General features: G+C 41.9%; 1 protein-coding gene across 2 annotated transcripts in view; it reads left to right on the top strand.

Annotated features, from left to right (window-relative positions):
• Gart (trifunctional purine biosynthetic protein adenosine-3 Gart) overlaps positions 1-27,525 on the top strand; it is a 154,220-nt gene that overhangs the window by 100,535 nt on the left and 26,160 nt on the right. For both annotated transcript variants that reach the window (XM_068393637.1, XM_068393636.1), the window contains exons 10-13: positions 19,250-19,469; positions 20,261-20,459; positions 21,531-21,779; positions 22,121-22,324. In XM_068393637.1, coding sequence (XP_068249738.1) covers positions 19,250-19,469; positions 20,261-20,459; positions 21,531-21,779; positions 22,121-22,324 — 872 coding nt within the window. The remainder of the gene's footprint in view (positions 1-19,249; positions 19,470-20,260; positions 20,460-21,530; positions 21,780-22,120; positions 22,325-27,525) is intronic.

Here is a 27,525-nt window from a genome sequence, read left to right as displayed (position 1 = left end):
TTTCCCCTCCCCCCTCTGTCCTTTAGTATCAGCATAGCCGTCACAACATTCTTTTGCCGGTATTCTAACAGTCATCCCGGCTTGCCGGGTTGACTGCGTTGCTGGCCGAGACCCTACCAGCGGCGGTTAGGTCCCCGCCTCAGCCACTTCCTCCTTATATCCTTCCTTCACCGGAGCTGAATGTCCCTGGGGGAAAGAATGAGCCGGCCCTGACGGCTGCCAGTGGGAAACCCAATATTCTGTTGAAAATTCTTCAGTCCTCTCTTGGCCTGCCATCCACAAAACTTGCAACTGGCAGTACAGCTGGCGGCAAAAGTTGTGGATGGATGGAAGCTATAATTAGATGGATTCCTCTCCTTCCATTAGAACTCTCACTCTGGCAAGGAGACAGTAGGCGGCAGTAGCCCTCCTGCACTTCCAATTATTGTGCTAAAGCAGCTAAACCATAATAATAGGAGATCCTCCTTTCCATCCTTTCTCTCTCTTTATCAGTTAGTGCCACCAGGCACTAGCCTAACCCCGGTACTATACCGGTAAAACTACAGTATACAACAATACAGTAGTACAAGTATTTCTATCATACTCTGTGTATCCTATCACAGTCTATTGTTGGGACTGCATAATATGTCGAGGTTGAAGTAATCCCTCACCACCCAGATGAGTCCTTTGATCATCGGGACACATATAAAACACCGTTCAGTATTAATATACTATAGGCGGAGAAGTTAGTATAAATATTCACCCTGTATTTTTCCTTATAGGGAATTTTAATATTATTATTAACGGAGGTCTCAGTGATTGTCTGGGAGAGGAAACACAGATATGTGTCTTTCCTATTTCCTTTCTAGCTTACTATCCTAAGCTATTAAATATAATAGTAAGTATTACTATTAAAAGTATGCCTTCATATCAAAGTTATAAACAACTGTATACTCATTTCACCCTTTTTCCTTTACAGGAGGAGCCAAAGGTGACGTGTGCAGTTGTATTCTGCAACCACAAGAGTAAGGGCTTTTTTGGGCATATGATGTGCAGGTCTCATGCCCCTTGCTACATCATATCTGGATCCCTGAGGTACTGGGACCCGAAGGGTTGCTCCAACTGCTTGACCTTGCTGACCAACGGCTTTGTAGAAGATATCACTGTCACCACGGAGGCAAGGGATACAGCAAGGGAAACCCTTCGTAGGTGGGTAAGAGGGTTCCAGAAGAACTCTCCGGGACCTTACCTACCTAACGAATCTCTTAGGTGCCTTCTAATCCCTAGGACTCAATCCAGTGTGATAGTGCCCTAGGAACAGGTCCAGCCTCCCTTCATTCAACTGAAAATGGACGCAGACATCAATAAGGCACTTGAAGGCATGGACATCCACCAAGAACGGTTGTCGAAGGTGTCCACTGACACCGAAAAGGACCTACTGCAAGAAGGCCCTGAAGAAGACGAGGTTCAACCACTAACGGAGGAAGAAGGATCCGTTTCGACGGTGATTGAGGACCCCCAGTTCACCCTGACAGCGTATCAACCTGTTCCGTCAACTTCTTCAGCGCCAACTCCCCAACTAACTACACATGTTGACAGGAGCGAGGTGCTCCTAGCATTGATCCAGCAGATGTTGGCAGTGTTCCGGAAGGAACAAGGAGAGATGAAGCAAGATCTCAAGCATACGAAGAGAGAGGTACAAGAAGGGAAACGCCCTGGCGCTTCCAGGGGCTCTGCTAAGCCCCTTAAAGCATCTGACCTCCCTCACTGCTCCGAAACCAATCCCTGGAGGTATACGGAGCACATTCCCATAATGAATGGGAAGCTTTACATCTCCAAGAAGTTGGGGGCCAAACCCCTGGAAGATCTCGAATTCTGGCCCAGCTTTTCAGCGTACCCAGATTGCTACATGAGACTGCGAGATGAACCTGCATCCCGCGAGGAGACGGTACCGAAGGAAGTCATTGTCTTTGAACATGACAAGGCACAAGCCATCCTGACCAAGACCCTGAAAGGAGCTGGATATACCAACTCCAAAGTCTCAGTATTGAGCAAGAAGCACCCAACCTTCATTGCTGCTTCCTCTAGAGCTTTCCCCTTTTCGGTGAAAGCCTTCGACTATGTCATAAAAGCAGTCGAAGAGGGCAAACCCTACCCAATTCTAGAGGAATGCAAACCATTATCTCTAGCTATGCCCACCTGCGAGGAGAAGTGGAAAGACGTACATCTAACCTTCTCCGTCTCGAAGTTGGATCCGGAGATAGCAGGCCAGCAGTTCAATGAGAACCTTTCAAAGTTCCTAGGTCATCTTTTGAGAAGGGAACAGGAGACAAAAGAAAGACTTGCCGCCTCCTTGTCTCATCAGAACTGATTGGAAATGTGTGCAGACCTAACTAATGCCCCAGATATGTACATGGTCTTAGCCAAGTCCCTCATGGGTGCCCTTGTGAAGGACTTATATACCTTTGACAGGTCAAGGAGGAGCTGTACAGAGCATGTGTTTGCCGCAGCAACGGTGAAACACGAACTCAGAAAGCTGATCTCATCATGCATCTGAGGCAAAGACCTTTTCCCACAAGATGTGATCCAAAAAGTCATTGCCAAAGCCGCCACGGAGAATAGGAACCTTTTCCAAAAGTGGGGCATGTCTTCTAAAAGGATATCTTCCTCAGACAGTGGTCCTCAGCCTAAGAACAGAAAGGCAAAGAGACCACGTAGAACTGCACAACTTCCGGCCGTGACCACGGCCACGGTGCCTCAAATGGTAGTCCAGCCGCAAACCACCTTCCAGATGGTCCTTCAGCAGCTGGTGGCCCAGTCACCTGTCTTCAACCCAGGTTTTGAGAGGTACATGAACACCTTTCGGCCCTACAAAGGTATATGCCCAAAAAGAGGCTCCTCCGAAAACCCTTCAAGGGGTAGAGGAGGATGCGGTCAAGGAAATGAATTCTTCAGGAATCTCTAAGCAATGAGAGGTTTCAGGTAGGAGGCAAACTCTTCCACTTTCGGGATCGTTGGACCTTCGATCCCTGGGCCCACACCCTAATCTCAGTTGGAAATGGAACAAAATTCCACCCCTTTTTCCAGAATTCTTCCAACACTCCACCTCCTTGTTGGAAGAATATACCTCAGAACTCTTGAACAAGAAGGTAATAAGAAAAGCTAAGTCCATCAAATTCTAGGAAAGGCTGTTCTATGTTTCCAAGAAAGACTCGGACAAACTCAGAGTCATTCTAGACTTGTCTCCACTCAACAAGTTCATCAAGAACAACAGGTTCCGGATGCTTACCTTGCAACACATAAGGACCCTTCTACCAAAAGGGGTGCACACAGTCTCAATAGACCTGGCAGATGCTTACTGGCACCTACCAGTCAGTCGGCACCTCTCCTCCTACCTAGGATTCAGACTACAGAAGTCAAAATTTGTCTTCACAGCCATGCCCTTTGGGCTAAACATATCCCCAAGGATATTCACAAAGCTAGCGGATACAATCGTCCTGCAACTATGCTCCGAGGGAGTTCAAGTAGTAGCATACCTGGACAATTAGCTGGTGTGGGCAGCATCCAAGATGACTAGTCTGCAAGCGGCCGGAAAGGTGGTCTAGTTTTTGGAACACCTGGGCTTCAAGATCAATCACAAGAAGTCTTGCCTTTCTCCAGCTCAGAAGTTTCAATGGTTAGGAATCCATTGGAACTTACAGTCACACCACCTCTCCAATCTATTAAAGAAGAGGAGAGAGATAGCAGGAGCTGTCAAGAGACTAATCCAAAACGAGGATTTCAAGATGCCAACAGGAAAGAGTATTGGGCTCTCTCCAGTTTGCAGCAGTGACAGACCCAGTGCTAAAAGCACAGTTAAAGGATGCGTCAGGAGTATGGAGAAGATACGCATCAAATGCTCGAAGAAATCAACCAAGGTTCACCCCGACCCGTTTGTGCACGCTATTAAGGCTGTGGTCAACAGCCAAGAGCCTAGCACGGACAATTTCCTTGCAACCACCACAACCATCAGTGGTGATACACACGGACGCCTCCCTGGAAGGATGGGGAGGCCATTCGCAAGAAAGGAAAGTGCAAGGGAATTGGTCGCACCAGTTCAAAACCTTTCACATCAACATCTTGGAGGCTCTGGCAGTCTTCCTAACGTTGAAGAAACTATCCCCTCACAGAGCAGTCCACATCAGACTGGTCCTGGACAACAAAGTGATAGTAAAATGTCTAAATCGACAAGGCTCGAGATCACCTCACATCAATCATGTGATGTAGCTATCTTCTACCTGGCAAGGAAGAGAAGATGGCATTTATCAGCAGTTCACCTTCAAGGGTTCTACAATGTGACGGCGGACGCTCTATCCAGGCGAAAGCCTATAGAGACAGAATGGTCCCTAGACGCAGACTCATTCTCCTTCATCTCGGAAAAAGTCCCGGAACTGCAGCTCAACCTCTTCGCAACGAGCGACAACAAGAAACTACCTCGTTATGCAGCCCCTTACGGGGACCCTCAAGCAGAGGGGATGGACACCATGTCCCTAGACTGGAACAGGTGGAATCACATTTACCTGTTTCCACCAACCAATCTCCTGCTAAGAATCCTCGACAAGCTAAGATCCTTCAGAGGGACAGCAGCAGTAGTGGCCCCCAAGTGGCCCAAAAGCAATTGGTTCCCTCTAGTTCCAGAGCTCAAACTGAAGCTATTTCCTCTGCCGGACCCAGTATTATCACAACTGGTCCAGAAGTCGACTGTCTACGCTTCATGCTTGAGAACCAACAACCTATATCTCATGACTTTCTCGCCCTAGCGGCGAACAAAAAGTTTGGAATCTCGAAGGATAAAGTTGACTTCATCGAAGAGTATAAGTCAAGTTCGACTAGGAGACAATATGAATCGGCATGGAAGAAATAGGTTTCCTTTGTAAAAACAAGGAAAGCAACAGAAATATCGATAGATTTCTGTCTTGCATTCTTCATATTCCTACACAAACAAGGCCTGGCTTCTACTACGATTACCTCGTGTATGTCGGCTCTGGCTAGACCACTTCTGTAAGTCTTTGGAGTGGACCTCTCAAGTGAAATCTTTAATAAGATCCCAAAATCATGCGCTAGATTCAAGCCAGCAACCCCACCAAAGCCCATCACGTGGTCTTTGGACAAAGTCTTGCACTATGCTTTGAACCTAAACAATGAGAATTGTGCTCTTAAGGATCTAATACAGAAAGTCACTTTTCTGTTTGTAACAGCATCAGGGGCTAGCATTAGTGAAATAGTGGCCTTATCTAGAAACGAAGGCCATATTCAGTTCCTAGACACAGGAGAACTGAACCTCTTTCCTGATCCTGCCTTTCTTGCCAAGAATGAGCTACCCACTAAGAGGTGGGGTCCTTGGAGAATCTGCCCACTGAAGGAAGATGCCTCTCTGTGCCCAGTAGAGTATCTTAAGGTCTATCTTCGAACAACTTCAGACTTCAAGGGAGGACAGCTCTTCAGAGGCAAAACCTCGGGATCAAACCTATCCCTAAGACAACTGAGAGCGAACCTCACCTACTTTATTCGCAGAGCGTATCCTGACAGTACACCCGCAGGTCACGATCCGAGGAAAGTTGCTTATTCGTTGAACTTCTTTCAACATATGGACTTTGAAAGACTCCGCTCATACACTGGCTGGAGATCAATCAGGGTCTTCTACAAACACTAAACAAAGCAAATAAAACATTTTGTGGTGGCAGTGGGTAGTGTTATAAGACCCGTCGTCTAGTGCTGCAATGAATAGTGAACTGTTTTGGGACTTTACAGTGCATCGGATGCATGGGTACATTTACCTTCTAGTACAAATCACAACGATGATTAACACTGGTCCATATAGGTGCATATCTGACCAATATTATTATTATTATTAAATGCTAAACTACAACCCTAGTTTGAAAAGGAGGATGCTATAAGCCCAGGGGCCCCAACAGAGAAAATAGCCCAGTGAGGAAAGGAAATAAAGAAAAATTAAATATTTCAAGTATAGTAACAACATTAAAATAAATATTTGCTATAAAAACTATAAAAACTTTAACAAAACAAGAGGAAGAGAAACTAGATAGAAGTGTGCCCGAGTGTAACCTCAAGCAAGAGAACTCTAACCCAAGACAGTGGAAGACCCTGGTACAGAGGCTATGGCACTACCCAAGAATAGAGAACAATGGTTTGATTTTGGAGTGTCCTTCTCCTAGAAGAGCTGCTTACCATAGCTGAAGAGTCTCTTCTACCCTTACCAAGAGGAAAGTAGCCACTGAACAATTACAGTACAGTAGTTAACCCCTTGGATTAAGAAGAATTATTTGGCAATCTCATTGTTGTCAGGTGTATGAGGACAGAGGAGAATCTGTAAAGAATAGGCCAGACTATTCGGTGCCTGTGTAGGCAAAGGGAAAGAACCGTAACCAGAGAGAAGGGTCCTCTGTACTACTGTCTGGCCAGTCAAAGGACCCCCATAACTCTCTAGCGGTAGTATCTCAAAGGGCTGTTGGTGCCCAGGCCAACCTACTACACGTAACACCAGTGCCGAGTGAACGTTTCACATCTCCATTGAGTGGGATTATTCCGATAATGAAATTACGTATTTTTTCTACGAGAAAATATGGACCCTGATGTGTTTTAATGCTGGATCAGATTCATACTCTATTGTAACTACATTTGATAATCTAGTTGCAAAGTAAAAGTACTAAACGTATTTGCGTCTTATTACTGCTATCTCAGTTACTGACAAATAAAACATGCTAAGTTTTAATTAAGCCCTAGAAGGGCCAAGAACTTAAAATCAGGATACAGATTTCCAAGGTAAGTGAAATGTAATCTCTAAAGTTTTACCTTCCTTTCCTTCGCAAATTCAAACCTTGAATCCTTATTGTCGATGTCGACACTTTCCTTTTCTTTGCCAGGGGCAGGAAGCACTAAACCAGTTCCAGGCTTAGTGGAAATGACAGTCAACTGGAATTTCACATACAGGTCTAGCAGACCAGATAAGGAAATCCATTCAAGGTAGAAGGCACATACACAAACCCACAGCTATAGTAATTTCAAGTTAATTCTCTAGTATGCTTCCATCAGGACGACACGGCCTGAGCCCCAAAAACGGATTTTGATCAAAGCGAAAAATCTATTTTTGGGTGAGAGTTACATGTCGTCCTGATGGACCCACCCTTTTGCTGACCCCTCCCAAAATTACTCTATCTGCGGCCATATCTGCTTAATGACAAGAAAAGGAATGGCGTCGTTGTAGTAATAGGGAAGGAGGTCCACCGGGTACCTAGATTGGCACTCACTTCTTTCGCCACTCTTCCCCCTTACATCAAAGAGTTAAATCTATTCGGGGTGAAGATTGCTATGTATCGTATCTAAAAATACGTCCATTGATATTATGCAATATCCTTAATTGAATACTCGCGCCAGGAGATGGAATCCTGGAGACCTTCGGTTTATTTCTCTGGGAGTATCACTGTAGCAAATATCCCTTAGAAGGCTACCTAAAGGAACCCTTCCATCAGGATGAAATGGCTATCTCACCCAAAAATAGATTTTTCACTTTGCTCAAAATCCGTTTTCTTTCATACATTCGTTGCCATCAGATAAGTAATTATGGATAATTTAAAGCAAATGTATACATAATCCTTGCCCCTTAAACTTTTAGAGCCTTTAGTTGTGTCAAATTTTATTTTTTTTTATGCATTCATTGTCAACAATAAGTAAATTATGGATATTTTAAGGCAAATACAATACACAAGCCTGACCCCTTAAACATTTGGTACCTGTAGTTGTGTCAAATTTTATTTCTTTCATGCATTCGTCACTATCAATAAGTTAATTACAGATAATATAAGTTTTATATATATATATATATATATATATATATATATATATATATATATATATATATATATATATATATATATATATATATATATATATATATATATATATATATATATTTGGGCTCAAGCCATGTCGTCCTGATGGAAGGTTCCTAAGAGTAGCTTCATAAGGGATATTTGACTACAGTGATATTCCCAGAGAATTTACCTTTAGGTCTCCAGAGTTCTAACTCCTGGCGCAAATATCCTTAATTTTCTCTCAAGGATATCGCATAATATCAGGGGATGTATTCTTGACACGCCACTTATCAATCTTTATCCCGAATAGCGTTTATGTTTCGAGGGGAAAAGTAGCATAATTAGAAGGGGAGCCGTCTCAAGGTTACCCTAGTTCCCATAATACTATTGAGTATCACAACACCGCCATATCCAAGATGGAGGACATTCCTGATTCTGTAGCGATTTAGCACGGTGGTGTTCCCTGTTGATCTTACATTTTCGATCGATTTTAATGACTATTATGCAATCTCCAGCTTCTTTCGCCTCTGGAAAGTTGAGTATTGATTCTTTACTATGTGTGTAATTTAGCTCCTGTTTCAAATTGAAATTAGAGTAATTTATTGTGATTAGGAGCTAGGCCTGTTACCAGAGGCGCCTTGGGCGCTGTCGTTCATTAGGCATGTGTTATTTAGTTAGTAGAACGACATTCCTGGTTAAAATTGCATGAATAATTTAATTATGAAAGCTATTTAGGCTATTTATACTTGTGAAGATATTTATATGCATAATTTTCCTTTTTCTATATCGATCGTATATGTCAAGAGTTTCTTTGATTTAGGTAGCCGAGTTCTCATCTTGCCTAGGTATCCTAACCTAGACGACATAGTATACTTTCGTCATTCCCCTGGTTACCCTCGTGTATTGGTTTATCAATTCATCGGAGATTGATATCTCCTAGAATTATTATATACCCGATACTCGTCTCTAGTAGAGATTTAAGGGTAATCTCTCTTCCCTCTGAGTGTAGCCTTAGGCTACAACCCTAGTGGGTCGTGCCTCGAGTTTTCATTCAGGCATGACTAGCCTAGGGTTTTCTGTCTCGTCCCTTAACCGGAGATGGCAGGTTTTGGTATTCGGTCAGAACCTCAGAGTATTTAGTCTTGTGCCAACAGTCGGCCGGCATGGTGAATAGTCATTCCCCTGCCGGCTAGGTTGCCGACATAGGAGGTTAGCCCTCCCTAGGCCGCACCTGAAGTGGTTGTATGATGCCGCCACCTTCTCCCTGTGGCCTAGTAGACTAGTCCTGTGCTCACAGACCCTAGGCTGAAGAGTAGTTATTCTTCTGAGGGCTAGGATGGAGACGGCACTGGAACTCTCTTTCTCCCTGGTTGAGAGGAGGCGGCACTGCTGCCGTCCCCTTAACTGTATTGGCAGACCCTAGGTTGGAGAATAAAAGATTCTCCTGCCACTTAGGATGGTGCCGATACTGAAACAGAGTTTCTTAAGGGTGTGTAGAACCGGCAACCTTGCCGGCTCCTTCCACACCTCATACAGGACCCTTTTCCCTCCCCCTCTGTTCTTTTATAATGGCCGAGCCATTGTTTTTCTTTGAACTGTCATCTTGCAACCTCACCGTTGCCGGTGGGTTGCAGGGGCCGGCCAGACTCCTTCTCTGCAGCTGTTGTCCGGCTGCCTGCGGCTATGCCAGCTACCGGCAGCCATGACAACTGCCGGCGGCCATGTTGGCTGCCGGCGAACAAGTGTTTTACAAACTGTCGGCAGCTATGACGGCTGCTGGCGGCTATGCAAGCTGCTGGTATCCATGTCATCTGTCGGCAGCCATGACGGCTGCTGCCGGCGGCTGGCGACTGCCGGCAGCCATGATGGCTGTGGGTGGGAAGTCCCTTCTATCACAAGATTCTTCAGGCCTCCCTTGGACTGCTGGCCACAAGTTCTGTTGCCGGGGTGAGACCGGCACAGATAGGTGCTGACTCAGCCGGCAGTACACCGACTGTACTAGTGCTGCCTGAGGCTACCCTGCCAGCTACGTGCCGGATGGACCTTGCCGGCGTTGGTACTTGTGGCTGGATGGAAGCCTGAATGTTACATTCTTCCCTTCCATTTGAACCTTCTTTCTGGAGAAAGGCAGTAAATTAGACTTTTAAATCATTAATTACTGTATACAGACACAGTAATAAGGCAACCTTCACTCCATGCTGTCTCTCTCTCTCCCTGCTGGCAGGGACTAGCTATGTTTATACAGGTAGTCAGTATATTTGCCGTATAGGATATACTGCAGATAGAAAAACTATTGTATGTATTATACTAGTAGTTATTTTCCAATATATCTTGGGTATCCTTGCCCGGGTGTTTGCTGAGACCAATCCTATATTGAAAGAATAGAATTTCTTCAATATTCTGATTAGAAATCAGTTTTCATATTACCCTATGATATTAAATATTATAAAGGGCTGGTGGTATTACACTTCTAACCCTAAAAGGGTAGAATCCTTATCCTTGAGTCTCCCTGTTCAGGAAACTCCGGGATTTAATATTTTAAGGGAGGTCACAGCAAACGGGCTGGGTAGGATACACAAATATATGTCTTTTATATTTCCTAGTCCAGTCGGCGTCATGTCGACTGGACCGTGCCATCAGATGCTTGCCACAACAGCAACACACTGGCTGAACTACATTATATATAATTATACAGTAGCCAGTAATTTGCAATATAGTACATACTGCAAACAGAAAATTATAGTATAATTATACAGTAGTTAGTTTCTAACATGGGTACTCTTTTGCGGGCTTCTGCTGGGAATGTTCCTATATTGAAAGAATAGAATTCCTTCAATACTCTGATTAGAATCAGTCATCCTTACCCCCACAGAGTTAAGAATAAAAAGGGGCAGTGATTTGTACACTTCTCTACCCCTAGGGGTTAGATCCCTTTCGTTGGAGTTCCCTTGATAGAGGAATTTCCTTATAGTTAATACTGAGGGGAGGTAACAGCATTTGCTTGCAGGGGATTCACAAATATATGTCTCCCACTATCCCTTTCTAGCTTACTATCCTAAGCTATTTTAGTTAAAACATGACTTTTACATATTGCCTATCAGTGAGGTAATCAATTGTATACTCATTCTGCTTTCTTTCCTTTCTTTACAGGAGGAACCCCAGATGACATGTGTTACAGTCTTCTGCAATATCAAGAGTAAGTGTTTTTAGGGTCATAATACATGCAGGTTTCATGCCTCCAGCAATATTATTTCTGAATCCCTATATTATTGGAACACGCAAGTTTGCAATGTATGTCGGACCTTAATGTCCGAGGGTTTCGAGAATCCCAAGTCAATAGAGTCTAGGGATGCAGCTCGTAACAAACTACGCAACTGGGTGAGAGGCTTCCAGAAAATCTCTCCGGGACCATACCTACCTAATGATAGGATGCGTAACCTACTATTCCCGAAAGCAAGTAAGGAAATAGTGGTGCCCCAGGCACGATTCACACCTCCCGGCGGCCAGATAGCCTTTGGAACGGAGGGCAGGAAGCCCCCACGGGAAGAGGGGGATAATGTCGTGTCGGAATTGTTTCCGTCTGTCCCGGCTCTAGAGCCATTAACATCGACATCTTCACCCCCTACCCCTCTGTTAGATGGAATGGACCAATTATGGGCCCAAATGAAAGATCTAATAGAAAACTTTCGCAAACAAGACAAAAAGGAGGAAGCGAAATGCAAGATAGAGCTCTGTGAAGCTCACCTTGTCACTCCCCAAGGGTCATTCAAACGACCTAGAGACCAAGACCTTCCGACATGCTCCAAAACCAATCCCTGGAGGTTTGTGGAGCTTATGCCGATTTTAAACGGCAAACTCTACATCTCCGAGAAGATGGGTGCTGTTCCTTTGGACAAAATCCAGTTTTGGACAAGCTTTGATGCTTTCCCTAATTGTTTCATTCGACTGAGACATGAACCAACGTCAAAAAAAGAAACGGAATTGAAGGAGGTCATGATTCTCGACCATGATAAGGCACAGGCTATCTTGTTAAGTAGCCTGAGAAAGGCAGGTTACTCGGTGTCGAAAGTATTCACACTAGGTAACAGACACACTTCCTTTCTTGCTCCTGCTTCAATATCATTCCCCTTTACGTGGAAGGCATTTAAATCTGTTGCCAAGGCAGTGGAGGCAGGTAAACCATGTCCTGCACTCGAGGAGTGCAAGCCTCTGTCACTAGCCTTTCCCAGGCAGGAGAAAAATTGGAAGGAAGTCCACTTAACCTTTTCAGTAGGAAGACTAGACGCGAATGTCGCCAGTCGACAGTTTAGTGAGAATCTCCCTAAACTATCTGAGTTTCTTTTGTATAACGAACAAGAGACAAAGGAGAGACTTGCAGCCTCCCTATCACTACAAAACTGCATAGAGTTGTGTTCAACCCACCAAAGTACCCCAGACATGCTCATGGTCTTGGCCAAAATGCATATGGCCACCTTAGTAAAAGACCTTTATGCCTTTATGAAGGCTAGGAGAGCCTGTAGGGAGTTTGTGTTCGCTGCTGCAATAGTGAAACATGAAACCAGAAGTTTATATCTTCCAACACCTGGGGTAGAGACCTCTTTGCAAACGAGGTAGTTAGAAAGGTGATTAAGAAGGCCACCATGGAGAACATAGGACTTCTCCAAAAGTGGGGCATCTTTTCAAAGAGAAAGTCTTCCACGGTTGTGGGTTCCCAAACTAAAAGGAAGACGGAAAAGTCTGGAAATATCCTTCAGGCTGTTCAACAACATCCCACAGTTGCAGTGACCGTGGTGCCACAGGCAAGCGGTCGAATATGTAAACCTACTGATCAGACGAAGCAAAGAGACGCTTCTGGTAGGAGGGAGGTTCCTTCAGGATTACTGGACCTTCGATCCTTGGGTCCAAGGCCTAATCAAGATGGGACTAAGATGGTAGATAGACATGCCTCCACCATCATCTCCTCAACTCTTCCTACACTCCAAAACCCTCCTGGAAGAGTATACCTTAGAGCTCTGGAGCATACAGGTGGTAAGGAAAGTATACTCCATCGAATTCCAGGGAAGGCTGTTTGATGTTCACGAGAAGGACTCAAGAAAACTCAGAGTCATTCTTGACTTGTCGCCACTCAACAAGTTCAAATAAAACAGCAAATTCAGAATGTTAATCCTTTTGAACATAAGGACCCTGTTTCAAAAAGGGGTGTTCGCAATCTTGTCAGAACTGAAAGATGTCTATTGGCAACTTCCAGTCAGTCACCCCTTCTCCTCCTACCTAGGATTCAAGTTACAGAGGATAATGTAGATCCTAGGAAAGATACTTGTCGGACTAGACACATCCTAAGTATCTTCACGGGATTAGCTGACACAGTCACGCAAAAACCAAGCCTAAAAATGGTTCAGGCAACAATGTACCTGCACAAAAGGCTGGGGTGGGCAGCACCCGTAATAGCTGGTTTATGAGCATCCAAGGAAGTGATTCGGTTCCCGGAACATCGGGGATGCAAAATAAGCTTCAAGAAGTCTCGATTCTCTCCAGCTCAAAGGCTTCAATGATTGAAAAACCATTGAAACCTGTCGTCACACCAACTCTCCTTTCACTTGGGAATGTAAAAGGAGATCGCAGGGTCGGTCAAGAGAGACTGGTAATCAGTCAGTATTCCAAGACGCTAACAGGGAGGAGTTCTGAACTCTCTCCAGTTCGCAATAGTGACAGACCCAGTGCTAAGAGCACAGCTGAAATATGCGTTAAGAGTCTGGAGAAGATACGCATCAAACGCTCGAAGAGATCTAAAAAGATCAATATCGGTCCTTCCTTAATCGCTTCCCTAGCAGGGGTCAAAGGCCAAAAGTCCCAAGACCATGTTGGTCATGTCATGGGTGGGGAAACTTTCTCCACGCAGATCAGATCTCCTAAGGCTGATCTGGGACACCGAAGCGATAATGAGACGTCAGAATCGACAATGCTAGAGAACGTCTCATACAGTCTAGGTGACGTTAAACATCCCTTTCCTAAAGGGATGACACCTGTCAACAGTTCATGGTCAATCGATCCACAATGTGATTGTGGATACTCTACTCGGGCTCAAGCCGATAGAGTTAGAATGGTCCCCAGACGCAGACCTATTCTCTCCCAGATGGGAATAAGTCCCTGAGCTGCAGATCAACCTCTTCATCATGAGCGTCTTCAAGAAACTACCTCAATATGTAGCCCCATACGAGGATCCTCTAGTGGAGATCACAACCGATCTCCTGCTGAAGGTCCTCAATATGCTGAGATCCTTCCAGGGAGGAGTGGCTCTATTGGCTCCCAAGTAACCCAATAGCAATCTGTTCCCTTTAGTGAAGGAACTGAAGCTGAGGCTGGCCCTAGTTCTGAACCCAGGACTATCTCAGAAGGTTCAGAAGTTAATTTCCTTCAAATTATCACAGAGAACCCGAACCCTTCATTTCATGATTTTTTGCCCTTACGGTTAGGAAAAGATTTGGGATCTCAGAAGGCAATATAGAATTCTTAGAAGAATACAAGTCTAAGTCAACGTGAAGCAAATATGAGTCTTCTTGAAAAAAAGTGGGTTGCTTTTGTAAAAGCAAAAGGACCGAAAGAAATTTCAATGAACTTCTGTCTGTCCTTTTTTGTCCACCTTCATAATCAAGGTCTGGCGGCCAACACTATTAACTACGTGCAAGTCAACCTTGACTAGACCTCTTCTATATGCCTTTTGAAGTGAATCTGGCGAATGAAACCTTTAATAAGATTCCGAAGGCATGTGCAAGGCTTAGGCCTGCAGCACCACCAAAGCCCATCTCATGGTCTTTGGACAAGGTCCTACATTATGCCTCATCTGTGAACAATGAAGATTGTTCCCTCAAGGATCTAAACCAAAAGGTTAGTGAAATAGTGGCCCTATCTAGAGATGAGGGCCACATTCAGTTCATAGAAGCGGGAGAACTGAATCTCTTTCCTGATCCAACCTTTCTCGCTAAGAACGAGCTACCCACTAAGAGGTGGGGTCCTTGGAGAATCTGCCCTCTGAAGGAAGATGTCTCTCTATGTCATGTAGAACTTCAGACTTCAGTGGAGGACAGCTCTTTAAAGGAGAAACCTCTGGATCAAACTTATCCCTAAAACAACTGATGGTGAAGCTCACCAACTTTATTCGCAGAGCAGATCCTGACAGTACTCCCGCAGGTCATGATCCGAGAAAAATTGCTTCATCACTGAATTTTTTTTCAGTATATGGACTTTGAGCGGCTTCGCTCATATACTGGATGGAAATCATCCAGAGTGTTCTACAAACACTATGCTAAGCAGGTCCATGAACTGAAGCATTATGTGGTGGCTGCAGGTAGTGTATTAAAACCTGTCGTCTAATTTTGCGATGAACAGTTAATTGATTGGGACCGTCAATTAAAGAGAGAAGGGGTCATCACTTTTAGTGTGACCTCCTTTTGAATGAGTGTTACCATGGTGACACTAACTCTGTTCAAAATCTCAGGTGGGGAATTATACAGATAGCACTAGCAACATGTGTATGTAGTACACAGTGTTGATAGAATATAACAGGTACAGAAATTATGAAGCAAAATTTTATTATAAACTTTTCTTCAGTCTGAGAGTGGTACTCATCATTTCTTCTCTTTCAAAAAAGAAAAATAATTTCTGTATATGTTGCATGTATAATTCCATTATCATGCTACATTCATTTTACTTGTTAATTCATTTAGTCATTTATTAGAAATAAATGTTTATTAGAATGCAATTGCGTCCTAATTCTCCCGACAATTGCATGTTTAGGATGCCAGAGTTCTTTGACTTACTGATGTAAGTATACTTCATATCATTGTATGCTTGCAAACAATGGATATAATGGACACTGATATTGGTTTGGCAATTTATACAAACTATGAGACTGCTTGTATAATCAGTGTATACTTATGTTTGTTCATACAATATAGGCTAACCTTGAGGCCCCTTTTCTACCATCTAGAATGACTCTTCCCTGTAGGGGGCAGGAAGCACTAACATCGTTTATGATTAGTGATGATGATGGATAACAGTAACATCATTTGTCTCAAATGGTCCAAATGACCATAGAAATACTGTCCCAAGGTTAAGGCACTGATGAAAATCCACAGATACATTAATGCTCTGGTATGCTTCCATCAGGACGACATGGCTTGAGCCCAATAAAACAGATTTTGAGCGAAGCGAAAGATCTATTTTTGGGTGAGATTGCCATGTCGTCCTGATGGACCCACCCTTCTTTTCTAAAGAAAAGATCTTCACAGTATCCCTCCCAAACTACTGTATTTGTAGCACCATGCTCGATGCTACAAGGAATGTCCGCCAACTTGAATATGGCGCTGTTGTGATGCTCAATAATAGTATGGGAACTAGGGTAACCTTGATATGGCTCCCCTTCTAATTCTGCCACTTTCCTCCTTGAAGCGTAAACGCTATTGCGAGTGCAGATTGCTATGTGACGTATCAAGAATACGTACCCTGATATTATGCGATATCCTTGAGAGAAATTTAAGGATATACGCGCCAGGAGTTGGAGACTAGAAGTAAATTCTCTGGGAATATCACTGTAGTCAAATATCCCTTAGGAAGCTACTATTAGGAACCTTCCATCAGGACGACACGGCCATATCACCCAAAAATAGATTTTTCGCTTCGCTCAAAATCAGTTATATATATATATATATATATATATATATATATATATATATATATATATATATATATATATATATATATATATATATATATATATATATATATATATATATATATATATATACAGTGGAACCTCTACACACGAACGTATCTACATCCGAATTTTCCAACATCCGAAGTAAAATTCGAGCAAATTTTTTCTCTACACCTGAATTTTATTTCGACACACGAAGTAAACATTATGCCATTGAGCGTCGAGTGCTCAGTTCTCTATTCTTGTCTGTATCGTGTGGTTGTCCTCTGTTTGGTCTGTTATTAACAGTGCTTATTTTCTTCCTTTTCTCACATTTCCTTTTTGATTTTACCTATAATCATGGTGCCTAAGAAGCTAAGTTTCAGTACAGGAAGAAGGCAATTCTTTCATTAGAATTGAAGCAAGAAATTATAGAAAAACATGAGAGCAGTGTGCATGTGAGTGATACTGTATGGCTAAACAATATGGCGGGAATAGGCGTATGATCTCGAGGATCATCAAGCTGAAGGCAGCCATTAAAGCAAATAACCATCGAAGGTGATCACCATTATTACAACACATCTTAGCAATGCCCTGGAAGAGATAGAATGCCTTTTGTTGATAGGGATAAAGGACAAAGAGATTGTTGGCAACGATCATTTGTGAGAAGGGCCAGCGTGATGAACAGAAAGAAAGAAAAAAGTGAAGCAAAGAAAACCATGATAGCATTAACAAGCTCTTTTAAATAAGACTTCTCTCTTTTTCTGTTTCTCTCTAAACATAGCATTAACATGTTCTTTAAATAAAATCTCTCTCTCTCTCTCTCTCTCTCTCTCTCTCTCTCTGTCTCTCGTTCATCTTCGCTGTTATAGTGTTAGATACGTCTATCATTTTTTTTACCGAGAGAGAGAGAGAGAGATTAAACAAAAATGTGTTTAGAATACATATGATTTTTAACAGCGTCAACGAGTTGAAAAACAATTAAATGTAACTAAGGAAGTAATAACAGCTAATCTGAATTCCTTTATTAACTAAAACAAATATTGATACAAACACACTCGTGTGCATATGCACAAACACACACACAGGTGCAAAAATTGCTACACAGTAAGAGAGACAGTCGGGGAGGAGGTAGAGATGGTGACTGCGATAACATACCGTAACTCGTCACTGAAAGTGATGAAAATAAAAAATCAAAAGAAAAAAAAATGTAAAATATATGAAATAAAAAAATAAAAAAAAAATAAATAAGCTAAGTTAGATTAAAATTTCTGTAGTCTAAGTTACGGTATGTTATCGCAGACACCATCTCTACCTCCTCGCCGATCGTGTCTCCTCGTGCGTGTGTGTGTGTTTGCGCATATGCACACGAGTGTGTTTGTATCAATATTTGTTTTAGTTATTTTAGATATTGTTTTTTTAGTTACATTTAACTGTCTTTCAACTCATTAATGCTGTTAAAAATCATATATACACAACACATTTTTGTTTAATCTCTCATTTTTGTTTAATCTCTCTCTCTCTCTCTCTCTCTCTCTCTCTCTCTCTCTCTCTCTCTCAGAAAAAAATGATAGACATCTCTAACACTAACAGTGAAGAAGAACAAGAGAGAGAGAGAGAGAGAGAGAGAGAGAGAGAGAGAGAGAGAGAGAGAGACAGAGAGAGAGAGAGAGAGTATTTATTTTAAGAACATGTTAACACCATGTCTACCTTCTTGCCGATCGTCCGTCTCCTCCTGACGTAGCAAATCCTACACCTGCGTTGGCCTGTCTGTAAGGTAAAGTGGCAATAAAACACATTTTTTATTTATTATTTCTTTATAATTATCTTTTTTACAAGTTTCTTTCATATTATGCAGTTATGTTATTGTTATGTGTAGTTATGTGTAGCCATTTATTAAGGATTTATTATGGGTTTTTAGGCTGAGGAACGAATTAAATGAATTACCATGTATTTTTATGGGAAAATTCGTTTCTACATCCGAACATTTTCTACATCCGAAGTTGGTTGTGGAACGAATTAAATTCGTATGTAGAGGTACCACTGTATATATATATATATATATATATATATATATATATATATATATATATATATATAGATATAGATATATATATATATATATATATATATATATATATATATATATATATATATATATATATATATCTATCTATATATATATATATATATATATATATATATATATATATATATATATATATATATATATATATATATATATATATATATATATATATATATATATGTAAAGCCCTTAAACATTTAGTGCCTATAGTTGTGTCAAATTTTATTTCTTTCATACATTTGGTACAATCAGTAAGTAAATTAAAGGAATAAATGAAAGCAATGAATAACCCCAAGCCTGTCTTTTACTGAATTTCAGTCTCCTTTTCTCCTTGACGTATACTTATCACCTGCCTTAGTGGCTTTTGTCTCCAATGGCTCTCCATCCTCCTGGAGAGAGGAATGTTCTAAAATTTCACTTAACCTCCAATAATTACTGGAAAGTTGAATATGTGATGACATTCCACTGGATTTCCATTTTGTTTACATTCCTCTGGATTTAAATTCTATAAAGGCATGGAAATTATCTTTTTTGCATTTTCATATCTCTTTAAAATTATTAATACAGTTGAAATAATGTTGGGAACAACATATTAAGAGTATCACAATTCTGATCTAGGTCCAAGTCTATCCAGGGAGTGACTTACAAAAACAGTGGTGTAGACATTGCTGCCGGTGATGCGTTGGTTGCTGCCATTAAAGAAGTCGCAAAGTCTACTTCTCGTGTTGGTGTGGTGGGAGGCTTGGGGTCATTTGGTGGGATATTTGATGTACGTGCTTCTGGCTATAAAGATCCACTCCTGATATCTGGGACAGATGGCGTTGGTACAAAGCTGAAGGTAAGATTTTGTTAGATGTTCTATCAACTATAAGGTATTGGGAATTCTTGATACTTTTATCAGTTAGTTATTTCAGATATACTTTATGATTTTTATTGTCTATTAACTAGTACCCTTTAACTAAGTACTGACTAATTTACCAATGATAACTTTGGTGTTTTTCTAGTTTCATTTTTTAATGTTATATTGTAATTTAGTTTCCTTTTGGTAATTAATAAAGAATATTATCAATGATTTAGATGTAAACTGGTTTAACTGGCATTAATGTTAATACCGTAATAAAAAATATTGGCAGACTTGGTGGTATCATGTGGTTTTACATGTGATACCATACATGTTGTCAAAATTGTATTTATTAACACCAATGTCAGAGTTATTTTGAGATCTTAAAACCACCTACCCATTTCCACGTTAGGTGTCTTTTTAACAGTTACTCTGATCACTTGAGATACTAGTAATGCAATTTTATATTAGCTGTGAGCCAAACAGATTTATACTTTGGTAAAAATACACATATTCCATTCAGTCTATTACAATGTATCTCATGTTGCCTAGTAAATATCTGAACAATTTTACGATAAAAGAATCATGTTTCATTGTTTTATTATTTCTATTTGATCTGCCTCTTCATGTTCATAAGTAATAATGTATTGAAAATAATCTTAATTTTATACATTAGACTACCAACACCTTACCTTGTGTTTGCTTTCATTATAATTTTGTTACAACACACAGCATTAATAAGGAAACTGAAATTGAATGTGTTTATTTTTATTTGCGATTTATTTCAGGTAGCACAGGCAGCTGGTATTCATACTACTGTGGGACAAGACCTCGTAGCTATGTGTGTCAATGATATCTTAGTACATGGAGCAGAACCTTTGTTTTTCCTAGATTACTTCGCGACTGGACGCTTAGATGTAGGGGTTGCTGCCTCAGTTGTGAAAGGTGTAGCTCATGGATGCATGTTGGCTGGATGTGCACTAATAGGTGAGTTGAAAAGAATAACATTAAAAGTAAGAAATTAAATAACAAAGAGCCTAATGGAAGCTGCAAAAAAAAAAAACTTCAGTACATCTAGCTTACAGTATGCCATGAATGGCAAAATGTAGGCATCACTCCCTCTTTCTGAGGTAATTCTTACCAACATTCGTACATTGATATTATTGTTACCCTGAGGGATCAATTGAAAGTCTTCAATGTTCGTGACATCAATGTAATCAAATGAATGTACGTTTTCATTATTCTTTAAAAAGAAATAAATTTACAAATCTTAGAATTATAACAAGTTTCAAAGGTAGTTTACGTTGACTGAGCATCCCTGGTTTGCTGTGGCTCATTTAGTTACTTTTTATGCTGTCTTTGTTTTCATTGATTTTGTATTTTGAAAAGTTATCAGATATGCAAGATGCATGCATTACCTGTGTTTCACAAGAAAAATCTATGCCTAGTATTTTTTGTCGTGATACTCATTCAATTAGTTTGTTATGCATGTTGCATAAGATTTTTCATGATTCTGATCATTCAGATCTTCCCGGACAACATCATCCTGTTCGTAATACTGGCATGCAATTAATTCTAATAGTTATACCTTCTCCATCATGAGGCTTGATACTGCACAATGGAGTGATCATCCTAATCAGGGGCCTACTTGAAGTGATAAAACTTCAAAAGTTCAAACTTGCAGCGAGTATTTTTATGTTGAAGAGGCTGACATAAGTTTCTTTATATAATTTATATAAGAGAGATCTATTTTGTGTTCCTGTTCTTAAAATATTTTATTCTAATTGTTCGTTACTTCTTATGTAGTTGATTTATTTCCTTGTTTCCTTTCCTCACTGGGATATTTTTCCCTGTTGGAGCACTTGGGTTTTAGCATCCTGCTTTTCCATGTAGAGTTCTAGCTTAGGTAATAATAATAATAATAATAATAATAATAATAATAATAATAATAATAATAATAATAATAATAATAATAATAATAATAATAATAATAATAATAATAATTGATAATTTATAATTGATAATGATTAATAATAATCAATAATAATTAATTAACAGGAGGCGAAACTGCAGAGATGCCAGGTATGTATTCCCCCGGGGAATACGACTTGGCTGGATTCTCTGTTGGTGCTGTTGAAAGGCAGAATCTCCTCCCTAGAAAAGATTCTATTGAGGCTGGAGATGTTCTTCTTGGCTTAGAATCATCAGGATTACACAGCAATGGTTTCAGCCTTGTGAGACGTATTGTGGATGCCGATGGATTGTGTTATGGTGATCCTGCACCTTTTTCCGCTGATCTTACTCTAGGTATTGTCAAATTCTTTGTATTAGTATTTTTTTATCTGAAATTGCTTGTGGTGTCGATAAAACTTAACAACTTTTATCGTTCCAAATCTGAAAAAAAATCCATTCATTATCTGTGTATCAACAGGCATTATATGAAAGCGACGGTTTTAATGTAAATATACATGATTTTTGAAAGTTTGGTATCAACATTTAGATGACTTCTTTGGGGTATTGATTTGTGAATTTTCTTAATTGTAAAGAACCGTTTGCTTTGTTACAGTGAAAATTGTTAATTTATGACTTTGATACAAAAATTTACAGTTTAATCTAATTTTCAAATTACCTTTCATTTTTATCTTCAGGAACAGCACTACTGAAACCTACGAAAATCTACGTCAAATCTATTCTTTCTGCAATTCAGACTGGTCTTGTAAAGGCTGCAGCACATATTACAGGAGGTGGTTTGATAGAGAACTTACCTAGGGTCCTACCTGACCATTTGGCTGCACATTTACAAGCAGAGTCATGGAACATGCCAAAAGTCTTTCACTGGCTTGCAGCTCATGGTAAGTACAGTATTATGAAATACATTATCAATATACACAAGTTAAACAAAACTATCAGTGCACAGGTTGTCCGATGCCTATGATGAACATCCGTCAACTGCTGCTGTTGTGATAATGTTGTAAGGCTTGGTATATGCTTAAGAGTAGGGCTACCAATGCGTGGAATTACGAGAGCTCAGACCAACATTGGAGCTAGTGACTCCAAAGAAGTCTAAGATGTATGGTGCACATGCATTTGTTTACTTGTGATTCATGTGTAAGTTGTGTTTTATGTCATCGGAAACTTTATAGCAATGCCGAAGTTACCTAAGGTCAAAGAAAGAACAGCAAGTAAGCAGAATGCAACAATAAGAACCAAGAAGAGAAGGAAAGATGAAGAAGAGTAAAAAGCTGGAACATTCTAACTAAAACTCTGGCAACAATAAGAGGAATCTGGCAACTCATAACACCCTTACACTTAGGGTTTAAATACCTCGTTTAGGCAGCCTTCATGTAGAAATGAACAGTAAAAATGACAAATTCGGAGATGATTTGCGTTTTTCCCTAATTAATACAAACCTGGAGTTATTTATGTGGCAGCTGGAGGTAGCCCTTATACTTTAAGTGCGAGGTGGCAACCCCGCCTACCTACTAAGGCTGGCTGGGGGGATACCCAGCCGCCTCTGTATATACTCTCACAGCAGTGAGAGATGTCACTTTTTATTGAAGGCAGGACCTCTTGGGGACAGGTGATGGCAGGCCAATTTATATAAATAACTCCGGGTTTGTACTCTATTAGTTAGGGAAAAATACAAATTATCTCCAAATTTGTCATTTGTTCCCATACTAACAAACCTTCCATTATTTATGTGGATGCCTCGCTCTTAGGTGGGTGGAAGTCCTAGATCTGGCATGGACATTAACCTGGTTTTACCTAGTACAGTATATGACTGTGGTCTAGGAAAAACTTTGGCACCTTGCCCGTGCAATTTAATAAAATAGAGGTTGTTATTTGTATGAACATCTGAGTATGAATAGGAAAAACAACAAGGCATATCTCATTGCTCCCTCACAGGAAGCAATGGGGATGTGGACAGTATAATAATTTTATAACTTATACTAGGCTACACAAGGGAAGTGATAATTACTTGCAGTGTCTGAAGCCAGCTTGCAGAGGGACCCATGGTGCTGTACCCCAATGGAGGGGAAGATGAAGAAAGGAAAGCCAGACATTCTTCTCATCCATCCCAGTCTTAACCTCAGTAACTAATGCCTTCAACCAACTGCTAATTGTTCATCAAGGAGCTTGAGGTATCTTAAACCACTTGTTGAGCAGCCCCCACAGGACCGATAGTAACCGTTTCAAATCTCCTGTGGGTCACGTTTTTTAGGTAATGGGCCGTGAATATGGTTTGTCTTTTCCACACACCCGCTTGGAGAACCTGCAACATGGAAAAGTTGCGTTTAAACGCCAGGGAAGTACTGATTCCCCTGACTTCATGGGCTCTAGGTCAACGAGCCTGAGGAGGATCATTAGCCAAGGCTCTTTTGATCACATGGCAAATCCAGGAGGAAACTGTGTTCTTTGTGATCCTCATCTTTACTCTCCCTGATGTTAGTCTAGGCCGTGTTGCTGCACTGCCTTTAAGATAGTATCTCAAACTCCTCACTGGGCAAAGTAACAACTGATCTGGGTCGCTGGTTACAGAACGAAGACTCGCCATCTGAAAGGGCCCGAATCTATGGTCCAGCACCCCCAGATTTTGAGTCTTAGCAATAAACTCAGGGACGAAGCTGAGTGTCACTTCCCATCATCCCCTTGAATGGGCAATGTCATACAAAAGGCCATGAAGTTCACTAACTCTCTTTGCCAAGACTAAAGCACCCAGAAATGCGATCTTCAAAGTGAGATTTTGGTCAGTTGCATGGTGTAATGGTTCATAGGGAGGTCCTTTTAGGGATCTCAAGATGCGAACTACGTTCGAAGGAGGAGGCCTGATCTCTGACTGGGGGCAAGTGATCTCATAACTCCATATAAGTAAAAAAAAAAACTCCAACGAAGAGGAAATGTCGACTTCTTTCAGCTTGAAGGCAAGGCTTAAGGTTGAGTGATAGCCTTTCCCTGCTGATACTGAAAGGAGCTTTTCCTCCTGAAGGTATACAAGAAACTCCGCTATTACTGGAATAGTGGTATCGAGGGGAGAGATATTTCTTCCAGGACAACAACCACAGAAAACTCTCCATATTGCCTGGTAGACCAAGGCTGAGGACCTACACAAGTGTCCGGACATTCGTTCCACAACATGTCATGTAAAGCCCTTCTGAGAGAGGAGACACTGGATAGTCTCCACGCATGAAGTTGAAGTGACTGCACGGTCTTGTGGAAGATGTTCGCGTGTGGCTGTTTGAGTAGATCTGGTCGTGGAGTGAGTTCTCTTGGTAGATCTACTAGAAGTTGCAGGAGGTTTGGGAACTACTCTGCGTGATGCCACAACAGAGCTACGAGGGTCATCATTAGATCTTTGGATGCTCTTGTTTTGCTGAGCAGTCTTCCCATCAGACAAAACAGGGTAAAGGTGTACACGTCGATGATGTCCCACCGTTGTTGGAAAGCATCTTGCCATAGAGCCTGAGCGTTCGGGAATGGAGAACAGTACAGCGGAAGCTTGGTGTTCAGAGATGTTGCGAACAGGTCTACAGTCGGGGAACCCCACAAAGTCAGGACTTTGTCGGCAGTCTGACGATTCAACGACCATTCGGAGCCTACTATCTGAGTCGCTCTGCTCAGATTGTCTGTGAGCATATTCCTCTTGCCGGGAGTGAAGCGAGCTGATAGAGCCACCAAATGTTCTTCTGACCATCTGAGGATCTTTACTGCAAGATGGCATAGAGGCTGCGAAAAGGTACCGCCCTGTTTGTTTACGTAAGCCACTACTGTGGTGGTGTCGCTCATCAAGATCATAGAATGACTTGCCAGCAACTGTTTGAACTGATGAAGAGCCAGGTAGGCTGCTCTCATCTCTAGAAGGTTTATGTGCTGATACCTTTCTGATTCTGACCAAAGGTCGGTGATTGCATGGTGCAGCAGGTGAGCCCCCCACCCTTCTTTTGATGCATTTGCAAAAAGCATCAAATCCGGAGGGGGAACGAGAAGATTCTGACCTTGTCGAAGGTTTTTGTCTACCATCCACCAACTCAAATCTATTACCTGATCCTGATTTATGGGAACTCAGGTGTCTGGTGGATCAAAATGTTGGTTCCACACATACTTCAGCTGCCACTGCAAGGATCTTATCCTGAGGCGATCGTTTGGAACAAGACAGTTGAGAGAGATTAGGTGGCCTAACAGACTCAACCAACGAGAGGCCAGAAGAACTTCTTTCCTGAGGAAGAGAGCAGCCACTTCCTTCAGCATGTTTATTCTTTCATCTGATGGGAAAACTTTCTCTAGTACGGTGTGTATGATCATTCCGAGGTATAACAGTCTCTGTGGGGGGTTGCAGTGATGACTTCTCATGATTTATTAGGACCCCCAGATCCTGATAAAACTTGAGAAACATATCTCGGTGGCGAAGAAGGGTTGTCTCCGAGTCTGCTAGGATCAGCCAGTCATCCAGATATATGAGAAGACTAGGGCGAACACTCTGATAAAAACCTGAGGGGCTATTGCGAGACCGAAGCATAGACCCTTGAACTCGTATGTCTTTCCCTCATGAATGAATCTTAAATACTTCCTTGAAGACGAATGTATTGGAATCTGGAAGTATGGGTCCTTCAGATCCAGCGTGCACAGAAAGTCCCTTGGACATACCACTTGGATGACCGTGTCTGCTGTCTCCATTCTGAACTGAGTCTGTTGGATAAATTTGTTCAGAGGGGAGAGATTGATGACTGGTCGTCAGCCTCCAGTTGTCTTTTTCACCAGAAAAATTCAACTGTAAAAGCCTGGAGACCTGTCTACTACCTCTTGGAGAGCACCCTTCTGCAACATGGTCTGGAATTCGGCCCTGAGGGCCAGCTCCTCTGCGGATCCCTTCGCATAGAAGCCTAGATGCACTGCATTCCGAGTCAGAGGAGGGAGAGATTGAATGAATGGGAAGCGACACCCTACTTCGATTCCATTGACTGTCCAGGAATCTGCCCCGTGAAGCTGCCACCTCTGGCAGCAGCGCTGTAGGTATCCTCCCACAGGGGTAGGTGATAAGGAATGCCCTTCCTACTGGGAGGGGCCACCTTGGCCACCTCCCTTTCCTCCCTTATTTCCTTTGAAGGACTTGGACCCTTTCTGTCAATTGGACTTAAAGGGCCGCTTAGACACCAAAGAAGGTCCCTCGGACCTAGAAGTTGACTAGTTAGAGGAAGGTGCTTGCTGAGGCCAAGAAGACTGGGAAGGTCTACCATAGTACAGAGATGTCATGGCCATAGGAAGGAGAGAATTGTTGGACGATTTCCTTCATCGCTCAGCAGCCCTCTCTATCTCCTCCGGAACAAAGAGAGAAGAACCCTCGAGAGTGGAAATCCTACACCTAGAGACCTTTACTTTCAGCACCTGCTTATGGAACCTACTTATGACGGTATCCCTCCTCTTGAGTATGGTGTTCGCCCACAGGTTGACAACATGGTGCGACAGAAACTCAAGAGTCCAGGTACCTGACAACAGGATGGACTCCAACATCTTCATGGCCGACTCCTTCGACAGATCGTGGGAGCGAACCATGAAACCTAGGGATCCCAACCATAGGATGGCATACTTCGCGCCTCTCTCTATGTTTAGGAGCTCAACTGCTGACAGTGAGGCCTTCAGAGAGGAGAGGGTTTGTTTGGGAACTCCCTTTGTTAGGGACTCTACCAAAGGGTCAAGGGTCATGGTGGAATGGGGTTCCCCTCTGATCTCTTAGTACTTCCTTTGTAACACAAAAGGAAGTGACAGAGACTGAAAGGAGCAATCTGCCCTCAAGGAACTAGAAGTTCCATCTATCAGAGAGATAGCTTTCCTCTTGGCAGCTGTCAGACCTTTGGACCAGGGCAAAGCTGCACTGGACCTGGAAGGCTTCTGTGTCTTAAATATTTCATCGAGAACCATATCCTTCCCTTCCTGGATGATGGAACCAGGAGTGGAAAGCCTGTTAATGGCCCTCATACAAGCGAGGACCTGCCAAAAGTTATGTTGCAATTCCCTCCTCTCCTGTTCGGAATTATAGTTCGGACTGGCCGCCTTTGTA

The sequence above is a fragment of the Palaemon carinicauda genome, chromosome 19 (genome assembly GCF_036898095.1).
Source record: "Palaemon carinicauda isolate YSFRI2023 chromosome 19, ASM3689809v2, whole genome shotgun sequence".
Taxonomy (NCBI): domain Eukaryota; kingdom Metazoa; phylum Arthropoda; class Malacostraca; order Decapoda; family Palaemonidae; genus Palaemon; species Palaemon carinicauda.
This window is presented reverse-complemented; position numbering and strand designations above follow the sequence as displayed.